The sequence below is a fragment of the Odontesthes bonariensis genome, chromosome 4 (genome assembly GCF_027942865.1).
Source record: "Odontesthes bonariensis isolate fOdoBon6 chromosome 4, fOdoBon6.hap1, whole genome shotgun sequence".
Taxonomy (NCBI): domain Eukaryota; kingdom Metazoa; phylum Chordata; class Actinopteri; order Atheriniformes; family Atherinopsidae; genus Odontesthes; species Odontesthes bonariensis.
The window spans coordinates 1,204,637-1,223,305 of NC_134509.1; the positions used below are offsets into that span (position 1 = coordinate 1,204,637).

General features: G+C 43.0%; 1 protein-coding gene across 6 annotated transcripts in view; it reads right to left on the minus strand.

The window, feature by feature from the left end:
• Window positions 1-18,669, minus strand: part of LOC142378179 (mechanosensitive cation channel TMEM63B-like) — a 221,053-nt gene that overhangs the window by 170,484 nt on the left and 31,900 nt on the right. For all 6 annotated transcript variants that reach the window (XM_075462425.1, XM_075462426.1, XM_075462424.1 and 3 more), the window contains exon 4: window positions 8,573-8,679. In XM_075462425.1, coding sequence (XP_075318540.1) covers window positions 8,573-8,679 — 107 coding nt within the window. The remainder of the gene's footprint in view (window positions 1-8,572; window positions 8,680-18,669) is intronic.

Below are 18,669 nucleotides of genomic sequence, written 5' to 3' on the forward strand. Positions count from 1 at the left end.
GACGAGACAGAAACATGAGACAAAGCAGATGAAAGATCAGCTAAAACCCACTCAAACTGGTCCTGAGCGGTCTAATAACCCTAACAACCCTAACAACCCTAATAACCATATTGACCCTAATAACCCTATTATATTTTGGGAAAATAACTGGAAGTGCGTTAGCTCACTGCGGCTAGCTTTAGTAGCGTCGAATTCGTCGGAAAAAAATTGTAACAACCCTAACCACCCTGACAACCCTAATAACCCTAACAACCCTAATAACCCTAACAACCCGAATAACCCTAACCACCCTGACAACCCTAATAACCCTGACAACGCTAATAACCCTAACAACCCTAACAACCCTGACAACCCTAATAACCCTAACAACCCGAATAACCCTAACCACCCTGACAACCCTAACAACCCTGACAACGCTAATAACCCTAACAACCCTAACAACCCTGACAACCCTAATAACCCTAACAACCCAAATAACCCTAACAACCCTGACAACGCTAATAACCCTAACAACCCTAACAACCCTGACAACCCTAATAACCCTAACAACCCGAATAACCCTAACCACCCTGACAACCCTAACAACCCTGACAACGCTAATAACCCTAACAACCCTAACAACCCTGACAACCCTAATAACCCTAACAACCCAAATAACCCTAATAACCCTGACAACGCTAATAACCCTGACAACCCTAACAACCCTGACAACCCTAACAACCCTGACAACGCTAATAACCCTGACAACGCTAATAACCCTAACCACCCTGATAACCCTGACAACCCTAACAATCCTAACAACCCTAATAACCCTAATAACCATAACAACCCTAACAACCCTGACAACCCTAATAACCCTAACAACCCGAATAACCCTAACCACCCTGACAACCCTAACAACCCTGACAACGCTAATAACCCTAACAACCCTAACAACCCTGACAACCCTAATAACCCTAACAACCCAAATAACCCTAACCACCCTAACAACCCTAACAACCCTGACAACGCTAATAACCCTAACAACCCTAACAACCCTGACAACGCTAATAACCCTAACCACCCTGATAACCCTGACAACCCTAACAATCCTAACAACCCTAATAACCCTAATAACCATAACAACCCTAACAACCCTAACCACCCTGACAACCCTAATAAACATAACAACCCTAATAAACCTAACAACCCTAATAATCCTAATAACCCTAACAACCCTAATAACCCTATTAACCCTAACAACCCTAATAATCCTAACAACCCTAATAAACCTAACAACCCTAATAATCCTAATAATCCTAATAACCCTAACAACCCTAATAACCCTAATAACCATAACAACCCTAACCACCCTGACAACCCTAATAACCCTGACAACCCTAACAACCCTAATAACTCTAATAACCATAACAACCCTAATAACCCTGACAACCCTAATAACCCTAACAACCCGAATAACCCTAACAACCCTGACAACGCTAATAACCCTGACAACGCTAATAACCCTAACCACCCTGATAACCCTGACAATCCTAACAACCCTAATAACCCTAATAACCATAACAACCCTAACAACCCTGACAACCCTAATAACCCTAACAACCCGAATAACCCTAACCACCCTGACAACCCTAACAACCCTGACAACGCTAATAACCCTAACAACCCTAACAACCCTGACAACCCTAATAACCCTAACAACCCAAATAACCCTAACCACCCTAACAACCCTAACAACCCTGACAACGCTAATAACCCTAACAACCCTGACAACGCTAATAACCCTGACAACGCTAATAACCCTAACCACCCTGATAACCCTGACAATCCTAACAACCCTAATAACCCTAATAACCATAACAACCCTAACAACCCTGACAACCCTAATAACCCTAACAACCCGAATAACCCTAACCACCCTGACAACCCTAACAACCCTGACAACGCTAATAACCCTAACAACCCTAACAACCCTGACAACCCTAATAACCCTAACAACCCAAATAACCCTAACCACCCTAACAACCCTAACAACCCTGACAACGCTAATAACCCTAACAACCCTAACAACCCTGACAACGCTAATAACCCTAACCACCCTGATAACCCTGACAACCCTAACAATCCTAACAACCCTAATAACCCTAATAACCATAACAACCCTAACAACCCTAACCACCCTGACAACCCTAATAAACATAACAACCCTAATAAACCTAACAACCCTAATAATCCTAATAACCCTAACAACCCTAATAACCCTATTAACCCTAACAACCCTAATAATCCTAACAACCCTAATAAACCTAACAACCCTAATAATCCTAATAATCCTAATAACCCTAACAACCCTAATAACCCTAATAACCATAACAACCCTAACCACCCTGACAACCCTAATAACCCTGACAACCCTAACAACCCTAATAACTCTAATAACCATAACAACCCTAATAACCCTGACAACCCTAATAACCCTAACAACCCGAATAACCCTAACAACCCTGACAACGCTAATAACCCTGACAACGCTAATAACCCTAACCACCCTGATAACCCTGACAATCCTAACAACCCTAATAACCCTAATAACCATAACAACCCTAACAACCCTGACAACCCTAATAACCCTAACAACCCGAATAACCCTAACCACCCTGACAACCCTAACAACCCTGACAACGCTAATAACCCTAACAACCCTAACAACCCTGACAACCCTAATAACCCTAACAACCCAAATAACCCTAACCACCCTAACAACCCTAACAACCCTGACAACGCTAATAACCCTAACAACCCTAACAACCCTGACAACGCTAATAACCCTAACCACCCTGATAACCCTGACAACCCTAACAATCCTAACAACCCTAATAACCCTAATAACCATAACAACCCTAACAACCCTAACCACCCTGACAACCCTAATAAACATAACAACCCTAATAAACCTAACAACCCTAATAATCCTAATAACCCTAACAACCCTAATAACCCTATTAACCCTAACAACCCTAATAATCCTAACAACCCTAATAAACCTAACAACCCTAATAATCCTAATAATCCTAATAACCCTAACAACCCTAATAACCCTAATAACCATAACAACCCTAACCACCCTGACAACCCTAATAACCCTGACAACCCTAACAACCCTAATAACTCTAATAACCATAACAACCCTAATAACCCTGACAACCCGAATAACCCTAACCACCCTGACAACCCTAACAACCCTGACAACGCTAATAACCCTAACAACCCTAACAACCCTGACAACCCTAATAACCCTAACAACCCAAATAACCCTAACCACCCTAACAACCCTAACAACCCTGACAACGCTAATAACCCTAACAACCCTAACAACCCTGACAACGCTAATAACCCTAATCACCCTGATAACCCTGACAACCCTAACAATCCTAACAACCCTAACAACCCTGACAACGCTAATAACCCTAACAACCCTAACAACCCTGACAACGCTAATAACCCTAATCACCCTGATAACCCTGACAACCCTAACAATCCTAACAACCCTAATAACCCTAATAACCATAACAACCCTAACAACCCTAACCACCCTGACAACCCTAATAAACATAACAACCCTAATAAACCTAACAACCCTAACCACCCTGACAACCCTAATAACCCTAACAACCCTAATAACCCTAACCACCCTGACAACCCTAATAACCCTAACAACCCTAATAACCCTAACCACCCTGACAACCCTAATAACCCTAACAACCCTAATAACCCTAACCACCCTGACAACCCTAATAACCCTAACAACCCTAATAACCCTAACCACCCTGACAACCCTAATAACCCTAACAACCCTAATAACCCTAACCACCCTGACAACCCTAATAACCCTAACAACCCTAATAACCCTAACCACCCTGACAACCCTAATAACCCTAACAACCCTAATAACCCTAACAACCCTAATAACCCTAACCACCCTGACAACCCTAACAACCCTAATAATCCTAATAACCCTCACAACCCTAATAACCCTAACAACCCTGGTAACCCTCACAACCCTAACAACCCTAACAACCCTGGTAACCCTCACAACCCTAATAACCCTAACAACCCTAATAACCCTAACCACCCTGACAACCCTAACAACCCTGGTAACCCTCACAACCCTAATAACCCTAACAACCCTAATAACCCTAATAACCCTAACAACCCTCACAACCCTAACAACCCTAAGAACCCTAAGAACCCTAACAACCCTAATAATCCTAACCACCCTGACAACCCTAACAACCCTAATAACCCTAACCCTAATAACCCTAACAACCCTAACAACCCTGGTAACCCTCACAACCCTAATAACCCTAACAACCCTAATAACCCTAACCACCCTGACAACCCTAACAACCCTAACAACCCTGGTAACCCTCACAACCCTAATAACCCTAACAACCCTAACAACCCTAACAACCCTCACAACCCTAACAACCCTAAGAACCCTAAGAACCCTAACAACCCTAATAATCCTAACCACCCTGACAACCCTAACAACCCTAATAACCCTAACAACCCTAATAACCCTAACAACCCTAATAAGCCTAACAACCCTAATAACCCTAACAACCCTAATAACCCTAACAACCCTGACAACCCTAACAACCCTAATAATCCTGGTAACCCTCACAACCCTAATAACCCTAACAACCCTGGTAACCCTCACAACCCTAATAACCCTGACAACCCTAACAACCCTAACAACCCTAATAACCCTAACAACCCTAATAACCCTAACAACCCTAATAACCCTAATAACCCTAACAACCCTGGTAACCCTAACAACCCTCACAACCCTAATAACCCTAACAACCCTAATAACCCTAACAACCCTAATAACCCTAACAACCCTAAGAACCCTAATAACCCTAAATACCCTAAGAACCCTAAGAACCCTCACAACCCTAAGAACCCTAAGAACCCTAAGAACCCTAACAACCCTCTTCTCCTTCCACAAACTACGTCCAGGCCTGGTGGTGTTAGTTTAATCTGCCTAATTAAACATTAAAGTTGGTGCAAATTAAAACTGTTATATCGAGACAAACACAGGCTGGGTTAGCATGAAGTGTGAACACCTGGTCCAGGTGGTCCTAACCAGTTTCAGTCTGTCCCACAGAACCCCAACCAGCACAGAACCGATACAATCTGATGTTTTCCAACACTTCAGCAGATGTTGAGTCATCCTGCCTCAGATTGTTCATCTTGTGCACTTCTTTAACCAAAATCTGACAGATTAAAAACATGTCTTCTTAAAGCAAAAAGCAACAAACCCAAACATGTCTGTGTCCATTCTGTCCGAGCCTCGGCATCATCACAGCTGTCCACATCTGTCCTAACTTCTTTAAGAACATCCAAACCGGTCTAATCCGGTCCTGGTTGGGCTCGGCTCGAGTGAAAACCCATTCCTGACCCTCACCAACCAATCATAAAGCAGGACCGAGTGACCAGAATAAGACTGTTCCATCTGAATCAGCCACTCTGTGACCCTGCTGCTGTTAAAGTTACAGCTGTTACAGTTCACAGTAACCGACCGGTTCCAGGAGCAAAGGATCCTGAGCAGATGTGTTTCTAAGATCCCACACGATCACATTTAGCTGCATCTGATGCCAAGATGTTTGAAGCAGTTCGTCCTTTGTGTGGTGAGATCTCACAGATACCTCAGAGCATGTTCAGCAAGAGAGAAAAGGTTGTCATCAGCATAACGAGCAACCTCGTTCCTTAATGTGCTCCTTTAAAGGATAAACTGTCGGTATAAATGACTGCTGACGGCTACTTTAAAGTTTTCCTCTATTGTGCGTTTCCTCAGTGCAAAGAAAGAGTCTTTTCCCTGAGAATGAGACGACGTGGAAAGAAGTATCCTAGACTTTGTCTCCACTTCAGCTTAACCAGTATAATAAATAAAACAAAAAACACAAAAAACACAAAAGAAAAAGAAAAAACACAAAATAAAACACAAAAACACAAAATAAAACCAAAAAACACTAAAGAAAACATAAAAAACACAAAATAAAACAAGAAAAACACAAAATAAAACACAAAATAAAACACAAAATAAAACAAGAAAAACACAAAAAAACAAAATGAAACAGAAAAAAATAAAAAAAAAGAAGAAAAAGACTTAAAAAACCCAGAAAAAACACAAAATAAAACACAAAAAACACAAAATAAACACAAAAAAAAACCTGATCCTGACCCAGAGTCCTGATCAACAGTTCTGCAGCCTCCTGAAGCTCTTTCAGAGTTTCTCTTTGGATATTTTCTGCTTCTTCCCTCATCTTCAGGCCAGTCCTTGTACCTGAGCATCTTCAGAGGAATGTGTTTTTTCTTCGTTAAGCCACTTAACTCTGAGCTGTGAACCATTCAGGCAGGAAAAAGGCTCCTAACTCAAGGGATGAACCAGTGTTGTGTCCACACAGAACAGACAACTAAGCAAAGAAGAGCTTTGGGATGTCCTTCAAGAAGCCTGGAGAACTATTCCTGAAGACTCCTTAAAGAAAGGACAGAAAGCTCGTCTGAGAGGGTTCAGGCTGGGTTGGAGGAGAAAGGAGCTCAGAGCAGAGATTCACTTTAAAGCTGCTCAGAGCTGAACTAACTCTGGTTCTGCCTCAGATTCTGGGTTTATGTTCATGTTGGAACATGTTTCAGTGAATCTCTGCAGCTGTTACCATGGAAACATCTGCAGATATTCACTTTAAAGCTGCTCAGAACTGAACTAACTCTGGTTCTGACTCAGATTCTGGGTTTATGTTCATGTTGGAACATGTTTCAGTGAATCTCTGCAGCTGTTACCATGGAAACATCTGCAGATATTCACTTTAAAGCTGCTCAGAACTGAACTAACTCTGGTTCTGCCTCAGATTCTGGGTTTATGTTCATGTTGGAACATGTTTCAGTGAATCTCTGCAGCTGTTACCATGGAAACATCTGCAGATATTCACTTTAAAGCTGCTCAGAACTGAACTAACTCTGGTTCTGCCTCAGATTCTGGGTTTATGTTCATGTTGGAACATGTTTCAGTGAATCTCTGCAGCTGTTACCATGGAAACATCTGCAGATATTCACTTTAAAGCTGCTCAGAACTGAACTAACTCTGGTTCTGACTCAGATTCTGGGTTTATGTTCATGTTGGAACATGTTTCAGTGAATCTCTGCAGCTGTTACCATGGAAACATCTGCAGATATTCACTTTAAAGCTGCTCAGAACTGAACTAACTCTGGTTCTGCCTCAGATTCTGGGTTTATGTTCATGTTGGAACATGTTTCAGTGAATCTCTGCAGCTGTTACCATGGAAACATCTGCAGATATTCACTTTAAAGCTGCTCAGAACTGAACTAACTCTGGTTCTGACTCAGATTCTGGGTTTATGTTCATGTTGGAACATGTTTCAGTGAATCTCTGCAGCTGTTACCATGGAAACATCTGCAGATATTCACTTTAAAGCTGCTCAGAACTGAACTAACTCTGGTTCTGCCTCAGATTCTGGGTTTATGTTCATGTTGGAACATGTTTCAGTGAATCTCTGCAGTTGTTACCATGGAAACATCTGCAGACATTCACTTTAAAGCTGCTCAGAACTGAACTAACTCTGGTTCTGCCTCAGATTCTGGGTTTATGTTCATGTTGGAACATGTTTCAGTGAATCTCTGCAGCTGTTACCATGGAAACATCTGCAGATATTCACTTTAAAGCTGCTCAGAACTGAACTAACTCTGGTTCTGCCTCAGATTCTGGGTTTATGTTCATGTTGGAACATGTTTCAGTGAATCTCTGCAGCTGTTACCATGGAAACATCTGCAGATATTCACTTTAAAGCTGCTCAGAACTGAACTAACTCTGGTTCTGCCTCAGATTCTGGGTTTATGTTCATGTTGGAACATGTTTCAGTGAATCAGCTGCTTCCTGTTTTTATATAAAACATACAGAAATGTTTAGCTTGTGTAACTGTAAGGACAGTTCTGCTGAACAGACGGACCACCGAACATCACCACCACCATCATCTCCGTCCTCTGACAGATTCTAGTTACTTTAAACCGACCTAAACCAACCTAAACCAATCACAACCGAGCCAGTGACAGTCCTGGCCAATGGGAGGCCGGCAGCATCATGACAGAGGAAGCAGCAGAGCGACAGCAGCAGGAGAGAGCAGACATCAGACAGGTGAAGGTGCGTCACACCTGTCCATCTCCTCCTGTTCCAGTACGGCTCCTGCAGCTCTATGTAGAAGGTGGCCTTCTTATCGTACTCTTCGTGGTCAATTACTCTAACAGCTATGGTCTTCCTGTGGGGGAGGGGGGGCATGCGTTAGTTCAGACACACACTCAGACATCATCTGCATACAGGGAGGACACGAGCGCTCAGATTCCATCAGTTTCAGCTCTGCTAGCGAGACATTCACAGAGGCTGTAAACATGATGCTTTCCCTGTGAGGTTTAACGGGGTTAACAGGGGTTAACAGGGGTCAAAGGTTAGCTGTGGGGTGGGTGGAGGAGTCAGGGCACAGGCAGGTGGTGCCCCCACCTTTACGCTCACTCATCTCCAGCAACTGAGGCTCGCCCATCTCCAGGAAGAAGTTCTTGTTTTTCTCGTACTCTTCGTCATCGATTATATTGATGCGAATCGTTTTGCTGAAACAGAAAGAAGCAGAGAGACACGTTGCAGAGGTGGAGAAACGGGTGGAGAAACGGGTGGAGAAACAGAGAGACACGTTGCAGAGGTGGAGAAACGGGTGGAGAAAAAGGTTATTATCACGTTAACTCATTAATTATTATTTATTTTTTGGGCTTTTTATGCCTTTAATGTTAGCACAGTTGGAGAGAGACAGGAAGCAGAGAGAGGTGGAAGACATGCAGCACAGGGCCGTCCGGTGCGGGATTTGAACCGGGGCCAGCTGCAGTGAGGACTGTAGCCTCTGTACATGGGGCGGCTGCTTAACTCACTACGCCACCGAGCGCCCCAACTCATTAATTATTTAACGCCGACAAATATTTTATCGCGCATTAACGCAGGTTTTATTATTTGTTTTATTATTGTAAAAGTCTGCTGCTCACAGGCTTTTATTTTGTAAAAGTCTGTAGCTCACAGGCTTTTATTTTGTAAAAGTCTGTCGCTCCCAGGCTTTTATTCTGTAAAAGTCTGCTGCTGTCTGCTGCGGAACAGGAAAAGAAAGTAATCGGCGGATCCACCAAACATGGAGAAGGGTACGGAACTTTTACTCGGCCATTTTCATTTTAAAGTTCTTCCAGACGGCGGAGTCGACAGAACCAAAGTCATCTGTAAACTCTGCCAAGTTGAATTGTCTTCTCAGCGTAGTAGTTCCAGTCTAAAATATCACTTAAAGGCAAAACACACAACTGATAGCAGCAAGTCATTCAAGGAAACAGACAGTGGAGCGAGGCTTCTACATAAAAACTACAGAAAGATGCTGATGTTAAAAGTGTGTTTGCACAACAAATGTTATGGCACTTTCATTCATATGGCAGCACATTTAAAATAAAGCTAAATGCTAAAAGCTATACGCTACTTTTGGATTCATTTTTGGATTTTGCGTACAAATGAGATTAATCGTGATTAATCAGGGAAATCATGTGATTAATTAGATTAAAGATTTTAATCGTTGCCCAGGCCTAATTTTAATCTTCCTTAAAACACACATCAGTGTGTGTGAATAAACAAGCTGACCTCATGAAGGTTGATGCTGAAGCTGCTGACGAGAACATTTACAGTTATACTCCCTGAAGTCTGAAGCTTCCTCAGCTGAGACTTCAGTTCAGATGAAATAAACTAAATTTGCTGCATCATCTTCTTTCTTTGTTGAGTGTTTGAAGCTTCCCTGCTGCAGGCTTCTGGAGCCCTGATTGGACAGTGTGTGTGTGTGCCAGCAGCACGGAAACTGAATCTCGCCTTCGTCCATTTTCATGTTTATTTAATGTCAGCAGATTGATGGTTAGGAGCTCTTGTCTTTGTGCTCCAAGGACACGGCGCTTCATACAATGTTCTCATGTCACGTTGAAGCCCGTCTGGGCTTTAGGTTTGTTCTTTTTCAGCTGAAATCGTGTGTTTCTGTTAGTAACGAAATGTGTTTCTGTTGTTTAGTTTGACAGGAAACAAGCTTAAAAATGTGTTTCTGTGGTTCAGTTTGAAAGGAAACAAGCTAAAAATGTGTTTCTGGGGTTCAGTTTGATAGGAAACAAGCTAAAAATGTGTTTTTGTGGTTCAGTTTGACAGGAAACATGCTAAAAATTTGTTTCTGTTGTTTAGTTTGACAGGAAACAAGCTTAAAAATGTGTTTCTGGGGTTCAGTTTGATAGGAAACAAGCTAAAAATGTGTTTTTGTGGTTCAGTTTGACAGGAAACATGCTAAAAATTTGTTTCTGTTGTTTAGTTTGACAGGAAACAAGCTTAAAAATGTGTTTCTGGGGTTCAGTTTGATAGGAAACAAGCTAAAAATGTGTTTCTGGGGTTCAGTTTGACAGGAAACAAGCTTAAAAATGTGTTTCTAGGGTTCAGTTTGACAGAAAACAAGCTAAAAGTGTGTTTCTGTGGTTCAGTTTGACAGGAAACAAGCTAAAAATGTGTTTCTGTGGTTTAGTTTGACAGGAAACAAGCTAAAAATGTGTTTCTGTGGTTCAGTTTGAAAGGAAACAAGCTTAAAATGTGTTTCTGTTGTTTAGTTTGACAGGAAACAAGCTAAAAATGTGTTTTTGTGGTTCAGTTTGACAGGAAACAAGCTAAAAATGTGTTTCTAGGGTTCAGTTTGACAGGAAACATGCTAAAAATGTGTTTCTAGGGTTCAGTTTGACAGGAAACAAGCTAAAAATGTGTTTCTGTGGCTCAGTTTGACAGGAAACATGCTAAAAATTTGTTTCTGTTGTTTAGTTTGACAGGAAACAAGCTAAAAATGTGTTTTTGTGGTTCAGTTTGACAGGAAACATGCTAAAAATTTGTTTCTGTTGTTTAGTTTGACAGGAAACAAGCTAAAAAATGTGTTTTTGTGGTTCAGTTTGACAGGAAACAAGCTAAAAATGTGTTTCTGTGGCTCAGTTTGACAGGAAAGAAGCTAAAAATGCGTTTCTGTGGTTCAGTTTGACAGGAAACATGCTAAAAATTTGTTTCTGTTGTTTAGTTTGACAGGAAACAAGCTAAAAATGTGTTTTTGTGGTTCAGTTTGACAGGAAACAAGCTAAAAATGTGTTTCTGTGGCTCAGTTTGACAGGAAAGAAGCTAAAAATGCGTTTCTGTGGTTCAGTTTGACAGGAAACAAGCTAAAAAAGTGTTTCTGTGGTTCAGTTTGACAGAAAACAAGCAAAAAATGTGTTTCTGGGGTTCAGTTTGACAGGAAACAAGCTAAAAATGTGTTTCTGTGGCTCAGTTTGATAGGAAACAAGCTAAATATTTGTTTTTGTGGTTCAGTTTGACAGGAAACAAGCTAAAAATGTATTTCTGTGGTTCAGTTTGACAGGAAACAAGCTAAAAATGTGTTTCTGTGGTTCAGTTTGACAGGAAACAAGCTAAAAATGTGTTTCTGGGGTTCAGTTTGACAGGAAACAAGCTTACAAATGTGTTTCTGGGGTTCAGTTTGATAGGAAACATGCTAAAAATGTGTTTCTGGGGTTCAGTTTGATAGGAAACAAGCTAAAAATGTGTTTCTGTGGTTCAGTTTGACAGGAAACAAGCTAAAAATGTGTTTTTGTGGTTCAGTTTGACAGGAAACAAGCTAAAAATGTGTTTCTGTGGTTCAGTTTGACAGGAAACAAGCTAAAAATGTGTTTCTGGGGTTCAGTTTGATAGGAAACAAGCTAAAAATGTGTTTCTGTGCTTCAGTTTGATAGGAAACAAGCTAAAAATGTGTTTCTGTGGTTCAGTTTGACAGGAAACAAGCTAAAAATGTGTTTCTGGGGTTCAGTTTGATAGGAAACAAGCTAAAAATGTGTTTCTGTGGTTCAGTTTGATAGGAAACAAGCTAAAAATGTGTTTCTGGGGTTCAGTTTGACAGGAAACAAGCTTAAAAATGTGTTTCTAGGGTTCAGTTTGAAAGGAAACAAGCTAAAAATGTGTTTCTGTGGCTCAGTTTGACAGGAAACAAGCTAAAAATGTGTTTCTGTGGTTCAGTTTGACAGGAAACAAGCTAAAAATGTGTTTCTGTGGTTCAGTTTGACAGGAAACAAGCTAAAAATGTGTTTCTGTGGTTCAGTTTGACAGGAAACAAGCTAAAAATGTGTTTCTGTGGCTCAGTTTGACAGGAAACAAGCTTAAAAATGTGTTTCTGTGGTTCAGTTTGACAGGAAACATGCTAAAAATGTGTTTCTGTGGTTCAGTTTGAAAGGAAATAAGCTAAAAATGTGTTTCTGTGGTTCAGTTTGACAGGAAACAAGCTAAAAATGTGTTTCTGTGGTTCAGTTTGAAAGGAAATAAGCTAAAAATGTGTTTCTGTGGTTCAGTTTGAAAGGAAATAAGCTAAAAATGTGTTTCTGTGGCTCAGTTTGATAGGAAACAAGCTAAATATTTGTTTTTGTGGTTCAGTTTGACAGGAAACATGCTAAAAATTTGTTTCTGTTGTTTAGTTTGACAGGAAACAAGCTAAAAATGTGTTTCTGGGGTTCAGTTTGACAGGAAACAAGCTTAAAAATGTGTTTCTAGGGTTCAGTTTGATAGGAAACAAGCTAAAAATGTGTTTCTGTGGTTCAGTTTGACAGGAAACAAGCTAAAAATGTGTTTCTGGGGTTCAGTTTGACAGGAAACAAGCTTAAAAATGTGTTTCTGGGGTTCAGTTTGACAGGAAACAAGCTTAAAAATGTGTTTCTGGGGTTCAGTTTGACAGGAAACAAGCTTAAAAATGTGTTTCTAGGGTTCAGTTTGACAGGAAACAAGCTAAAAATGTGTTTCTGTGGCTCAGTTTGATAGGAAACAAGCTAAATATTTGTTTTTGTGGTTCAGTTTGACAGGAAACATGCTAAAAATTTGTTTCTGTTGTTTAGTTTGACAGGAAACAAGCTAAAAATGTGTTTCTGGGGTTCAGTTTGACAGGAAACAAGCTTAAAAATGTGTTTCTAGGGTTCAGTTTGATAGGAAACAAGCTAAAAATGTGTTTCTGTGGTTCAGTTTGACAGGAAACAAGCTAAAAATGTGTTTCTGGGGTTCAGTTTGACAGGAAACAAGCTTAAAAATGTGTTTCTGGGGTTCATTTTGACAGGAAACAAGCTAAAAATGTGTTTCTGTGGTTCAGTTTGACAGGAAATAAGCTAAAAATGTGTTTCTGTGGTTCAGTTTGACAGGAAACAAGCTAAAAATGTGTTTCTGTGGCTCAGTTTGACAGAAAACAAGCTTAAAAATGCTCATAATGTTTTATGAACACAGTCCAATTCAAGCCAATTCATTGTAATCATAATTAATCCAACTCATTCATTCAGAGCCAATTCAAAAACAGATTGCACTGAAACTTTTTATGAATTAAATTGGTCTGTCGGTCGTAATTATTGTATAATAAATATTGTTATTGCTCCTTTTCCTCAGTCCGTTCTCACTTCAGCTGGATTCAGTCATTCAGCTCCTTAGTTAGTTGTTGCCAAGCTGCTCCTTGGATTCTCTGCCGTCATCTGTTTGTTTTAAAGTGTTGTTTTATTCCACCTCTCCGGCAGCTCGCCTGAGAGCTGAACCCAATAATTCCCTTCCTACGGGGACGCTTTCATCGGTAATAATCAGCAGTGAACACTGTTCGATGGCTACATCTCACATTATGAAGTCTGAAAGATTCTGATCAGCACTGGAAAAAAATCTAAATCTTACCAAGTATATCTGGCTCATTGAGTATCTCATTACACTTAATATGAGACACAACTGCCTAACAAGCACCATTTCAGCCAGATATAGGGACTTGTTTGAAGACAATACATCTGGAATATCTTGTTAAATGAAAAAGTCTTGAAAACAAATTGTTTTTAGTCACATATCACATGAAACAAGCTCTTTTTTTTACATTTGAAGAGGTTTTTAAGCTAATTTCAAGATCACTTTTATCTCAAAAGTCCTAAACATCACATCTTATTTCAAGCAAAAACGTCTTTTATTTGTTGTTTTTTTAACTTGTTTTTGGAGGGGCATTTTTTCCAGTGAGCCGTCAGAAGAAGGACAGAGAGTCAAACATCTGGGTCAAACATCTGGATCAAACAGACACAGAAGCTCAGAAAGATGCTTCAGAGTAACGTGGAGCCGTTTGACTGGATGTCTAAATAAAGGGCTGTGATTGGTGGAGCTGCCGGCTCTGCTTATCCTCTGCAGCTCTTCTGTGGAGGCCGGAGTCGGGCTGCAGGCCAGCGGCGACCTCCCCCGTCGCCGCTCTGACAGAAACCGGCTGCGGCTATCCGTCTGCTTTATGGGTTCCTGCTGCAGATCCCAGGCTGCCGAACGCCGGCCGGCCTAATAAGGAAGCGAGCAGCCTGCTGTTTATCTGCCCCACGCATCAGCACCAGCCTCGGTTTGGACTAAACAGCCCGGCTGCACACGTCTGAGGCCTCCAGAAACTGATGCCCCCCCAAAAACAAGCAAAAAAAACAACAAATAAAAGACGTTTTTGCTTGAAATAAGCAAAAAAATCTGCCAATGGAACTAGTGAAAATCAGCTTGTACAGATTTCTTGAAATAAAATGTGATATTTAGGACTTTTGAGATAAAAGTGATCTTGAAATTAGCTTAAAAACCTCTTTAAATGAAAAAAAAAGCTTGTTTCATATGATATGTGACTCAAAACAATTTGTTTTCAAGACTTTTTCATTTAACAAGATATTCCAGATGTATTGTCTTCAAACAAGTCCCTATATCTGGCTGAAATGGTGCTTGTTAGGCAGTTGTGTCTCATATTAAGTGTAATGAGACATTTTGACGAGAAATTAGACAAATATACTTGGTAAGACTTTGATTTTTTTTCCCAGTGTGGGATCAGCTTATTCACCCACACTGAGTTTACGATGCATTTTCTGTACATTCTGCGTATGCACTGTACATATAAAGGTGACCCCCATCTGCTTGTTGTGGGGTCCGGACTGTAATTGGCTGGACTGTCGTGTCCAAGCCGTGATTATAAAAGCATTTGATGGCACACTGGAAAAAAATCAAAGTCTTACCAAGTATATTTGTCTCATTTCTAGTTAAAATGTCTCATTACACTTAATATAAGACACAACTGCCTAACAAGCACCATTTCAGCCAGATATAGGGACTTGTTTGAAGACAATACATCTTGAATATCTTGTTAAGTGAAAAAGTCTTGAAAACAAATTGTTTTGAGTCACATATCACATGAAACAAGCTTTTTTTTTTCATTTGAAGAGGTTTTTAAGCTAATTTCAAGATAGATTTTAACTCAAAAGTCCTAAATATCACATTTTATTTCAAGAAATCTGGACAAGCCGATTTTCACTAGTTCCATTGGCAGATTTTTTTTGTTTATTTCAAGCAAAAACATCTTTTATTTGTTGTTTTTTTACTTATTTTTGGAGGGGCATTTTTTCCAGTGTGAGACTTTTGAGTTAAAAGTGATCTTGAAATTAGCTTAAAAACCTCTTCAAATGAAAAAATTCTGGATGATTTGCAGTCTGTTGATGAGTTTGGTGGGGAGTCCAGTGAGCAGGGCATTGCAATAGTCAATGCGGGATGTGACAAATGAATGAACCAGGATTTCAGTGCTGGATTGGGTCAGTGATGGGCGGAGTCTGGAGATGTTGCGGAGGTGGAAGAATGCGGTTCGGGTGATATTTTGAATGTGGGGTGCAAATGAAAGGGTGCTGTCCAGAATAACGCCGAGGCTCTTGACTTGGGGTGAAAAGGGGACAGGAAATCCGTCAATGATGATGGGTGGAACTGGGTTGTGATGTGATTTGGTGAGGATGGTTTGGAGCCGACGAGCAGGGCCTCGGGTTTGTTGCTGTTTAGTTTAAGGAAGTTCCTGCTCATCCAGCTCCGGATGTCTTCAAGGCAGATGATGAGGGAGGGGGGAGGGATGGTGGCGGTGGGTTTGGAGAAGATGTAGACCTGTGTGTCGTCAGCGTAACGGTGAAAATGGACTCCATGGTGATGGAGGAGTGTGCCCAGGGGGAGAAGGTAGATGATGAACAGAAGTGGACCCAAGACTGACCCCTGGAGGACACCCAGTGAAACACCCGAACAGCCAGACTTGTGGTTCCTTACTCGGCAGGGCTCCTAGGACTCTGCAGGACACAGGACTCTGCAGGACACAGGACTCTGCAGGACTCTGCAGGACACAGGACTCTACAGGACTCCTAGGACTCTGCAGGACTCCTAGGACTCTGCAGGACACAGGACTCTGCAGGACTCTGCAGGGCTCCTAGGACTCTGCAGGACTCAGGACTCTGCAGGACACAGGACTCTGCAGGGCTCCTAGGACTCTGCAGGGCTCCTAGGACTCTGCAGGACACAGGACTCTGCAGGACACAGGACTCTGCAGGACTCTGCAGGACACAGGACTCTGCAGGACTCCTAGGACTCTGCAGGACACAGGACTCTGCAGGACTCTGCAGGGCTCCTAGGACTCTGCAGGACTCAGGACTCTGCAGGACACAGGACTCTGCAGGGCTCCTAGGACTCTGCAGGGCTCCTAGGACTCTGCAGGGCTCCTAGGACTCTGCAGGACACAGGACTCTGCAGGACACAGGACTCTGCAGGACTCCTAGGACTCTGCAGGGCTCCTAGGACTCTGCAGGGCTCCTAGGACTCTGCAGGACACAGGACTCTGCAGGACTCTGCAGGACACAGGACTCTGCAGGGCTCCTAGGACTCTGCAGGGCTCCTAGGACTCTGCAGGGCTCCTAGGACTCTGCAGGACACAGGACTCTGCAGGACACAGGACTCTGCAGGACTCTGCAGGACACAGGACTCTACAGGACTCCTAGGACTCTGCAGGACTCCTAGGACTCTGCAGGACACAGGACTCTGCAGGACTCTGCAGGGCTCCTAGGACTCTGCAGGACTCAGGACTCTGCAGGACACAGGACTCTGCAGGGCTCCTAGGACTCTGCAGGGCTCCTAGGACTCTGCAGGGCTCCTAGGACTCTGCAGGACACAGGACTCTGCAGGACACAGGACTCTGCAGGACTCCTAGGACTCTGCAGGGCTCCTAGGACTCTGCAGGGCTCCTAGGACTCTGCAGGACACAGGACTCTGCAGGACTCTGCAGGACACAGGACTCTACAGGACTCCTAGGACTCTGCAGGACTCCTAGGACTCTGCAGGACACAGGACTCTGCAGGACTCTGCAGGGCTCCTAGGACTCTGCAGGACACAGGACTCTGCAGGACACAGGACTCTGCAGGACTCCTAGGACTCTGCAGGACACAGGACTCTGCAGGACACAGGACTCTGCAGGACTCCTAGGACTCTGCAGGACTCCTAGGACTCTGCAGGACACAGGACTCTGCAGGGCTCCTAGGACTCTGCAGGACACAGGACTCTGCAGGACACAGGACTCTGCAGGGCTCCTAGGACTCTGCAGGACACAGGACTCTGCAGGACTCAGGACTCTGCAGGACACAGGACTCTGCAGGACACAGGACTCTGCAGGGCTCCTAGGACTCTGCAGGACTCAGGACTCTGCAGGACACAGGACTCTGCAGGACTCAGGACTCTGCAGGACACAGGACTCTGCAGGACACAGGACTCTGCAGGGCTCCTAGGACTCTGCAGGACTCCTAGGACTCTGCAGGACACAGGACTCTGCAGGACACAGGACTCTGCAGGACTCCTAGGACTCTGCAGGACTCAGGACTCTGCAGGACACAGGACTCTGCAGGACACAGGACTCTGCAGGACACAGGACTCTGCAGGACTCCTAGGACTCTGCAGGACACAGGACTCTGCAGGACACAGGACTCTGCAGGACACAGGACTCTGCAGGACTCCTAGGACTCTGCAGGACTCAGGACTCTGCAGGACACAGGACTCTGCAGGGCTCCTAGGACTCTGCAGGACACAGGACTCTGCAGGACTCTGCAGGACACAGGACTCTGCAGGACTCCTAGGACTCTGCAGGACACAGGACTCTGCAGGACTCTACAGGGCTCCTAGGACTCTGCAGGACTCCTAGGACTCTGCAGGGCTCATAGGACTCTGCAGGACACAGGACTCTGCAGGACACAGGACTCTGTAGGACACAGGACTCTGCAGGACACAGGACTCTGGCTTTTTAAAGGCTCAAACACACTAACATTCCAACATTATTGTGTTTTCATAGGTGTTCCCATGCAAGCAGCGAACAGGTCACTAATGCTGTGCAGACCCCGGTCAGTCTATTAAAGGCTTTTCCAGTCGCCCATTCAGTGTAAATGCAGGGCAGCGTCCTAGTTAATAAACCGAAACAAAGAATGAGCGAGACACCTTTTCCATTCCGACATGCCATCTATTTCTGCTCATGTTTATACTTTGGAAGTAAACGTGTTGTGGTGTCGTTCCCGCTGCCCAAAGACATGGAAAGAGTCTGGCAGCAGCAGCTATGTGAGGCATGTAAACCTGAATTAAACACTCACACAGAACTCTGTACAAAACGAGAGTCTGCCAAAGTAAACATAGCTGACATGAGTAGTTCCCACCTGTGGTTCCACCCCTTAAAG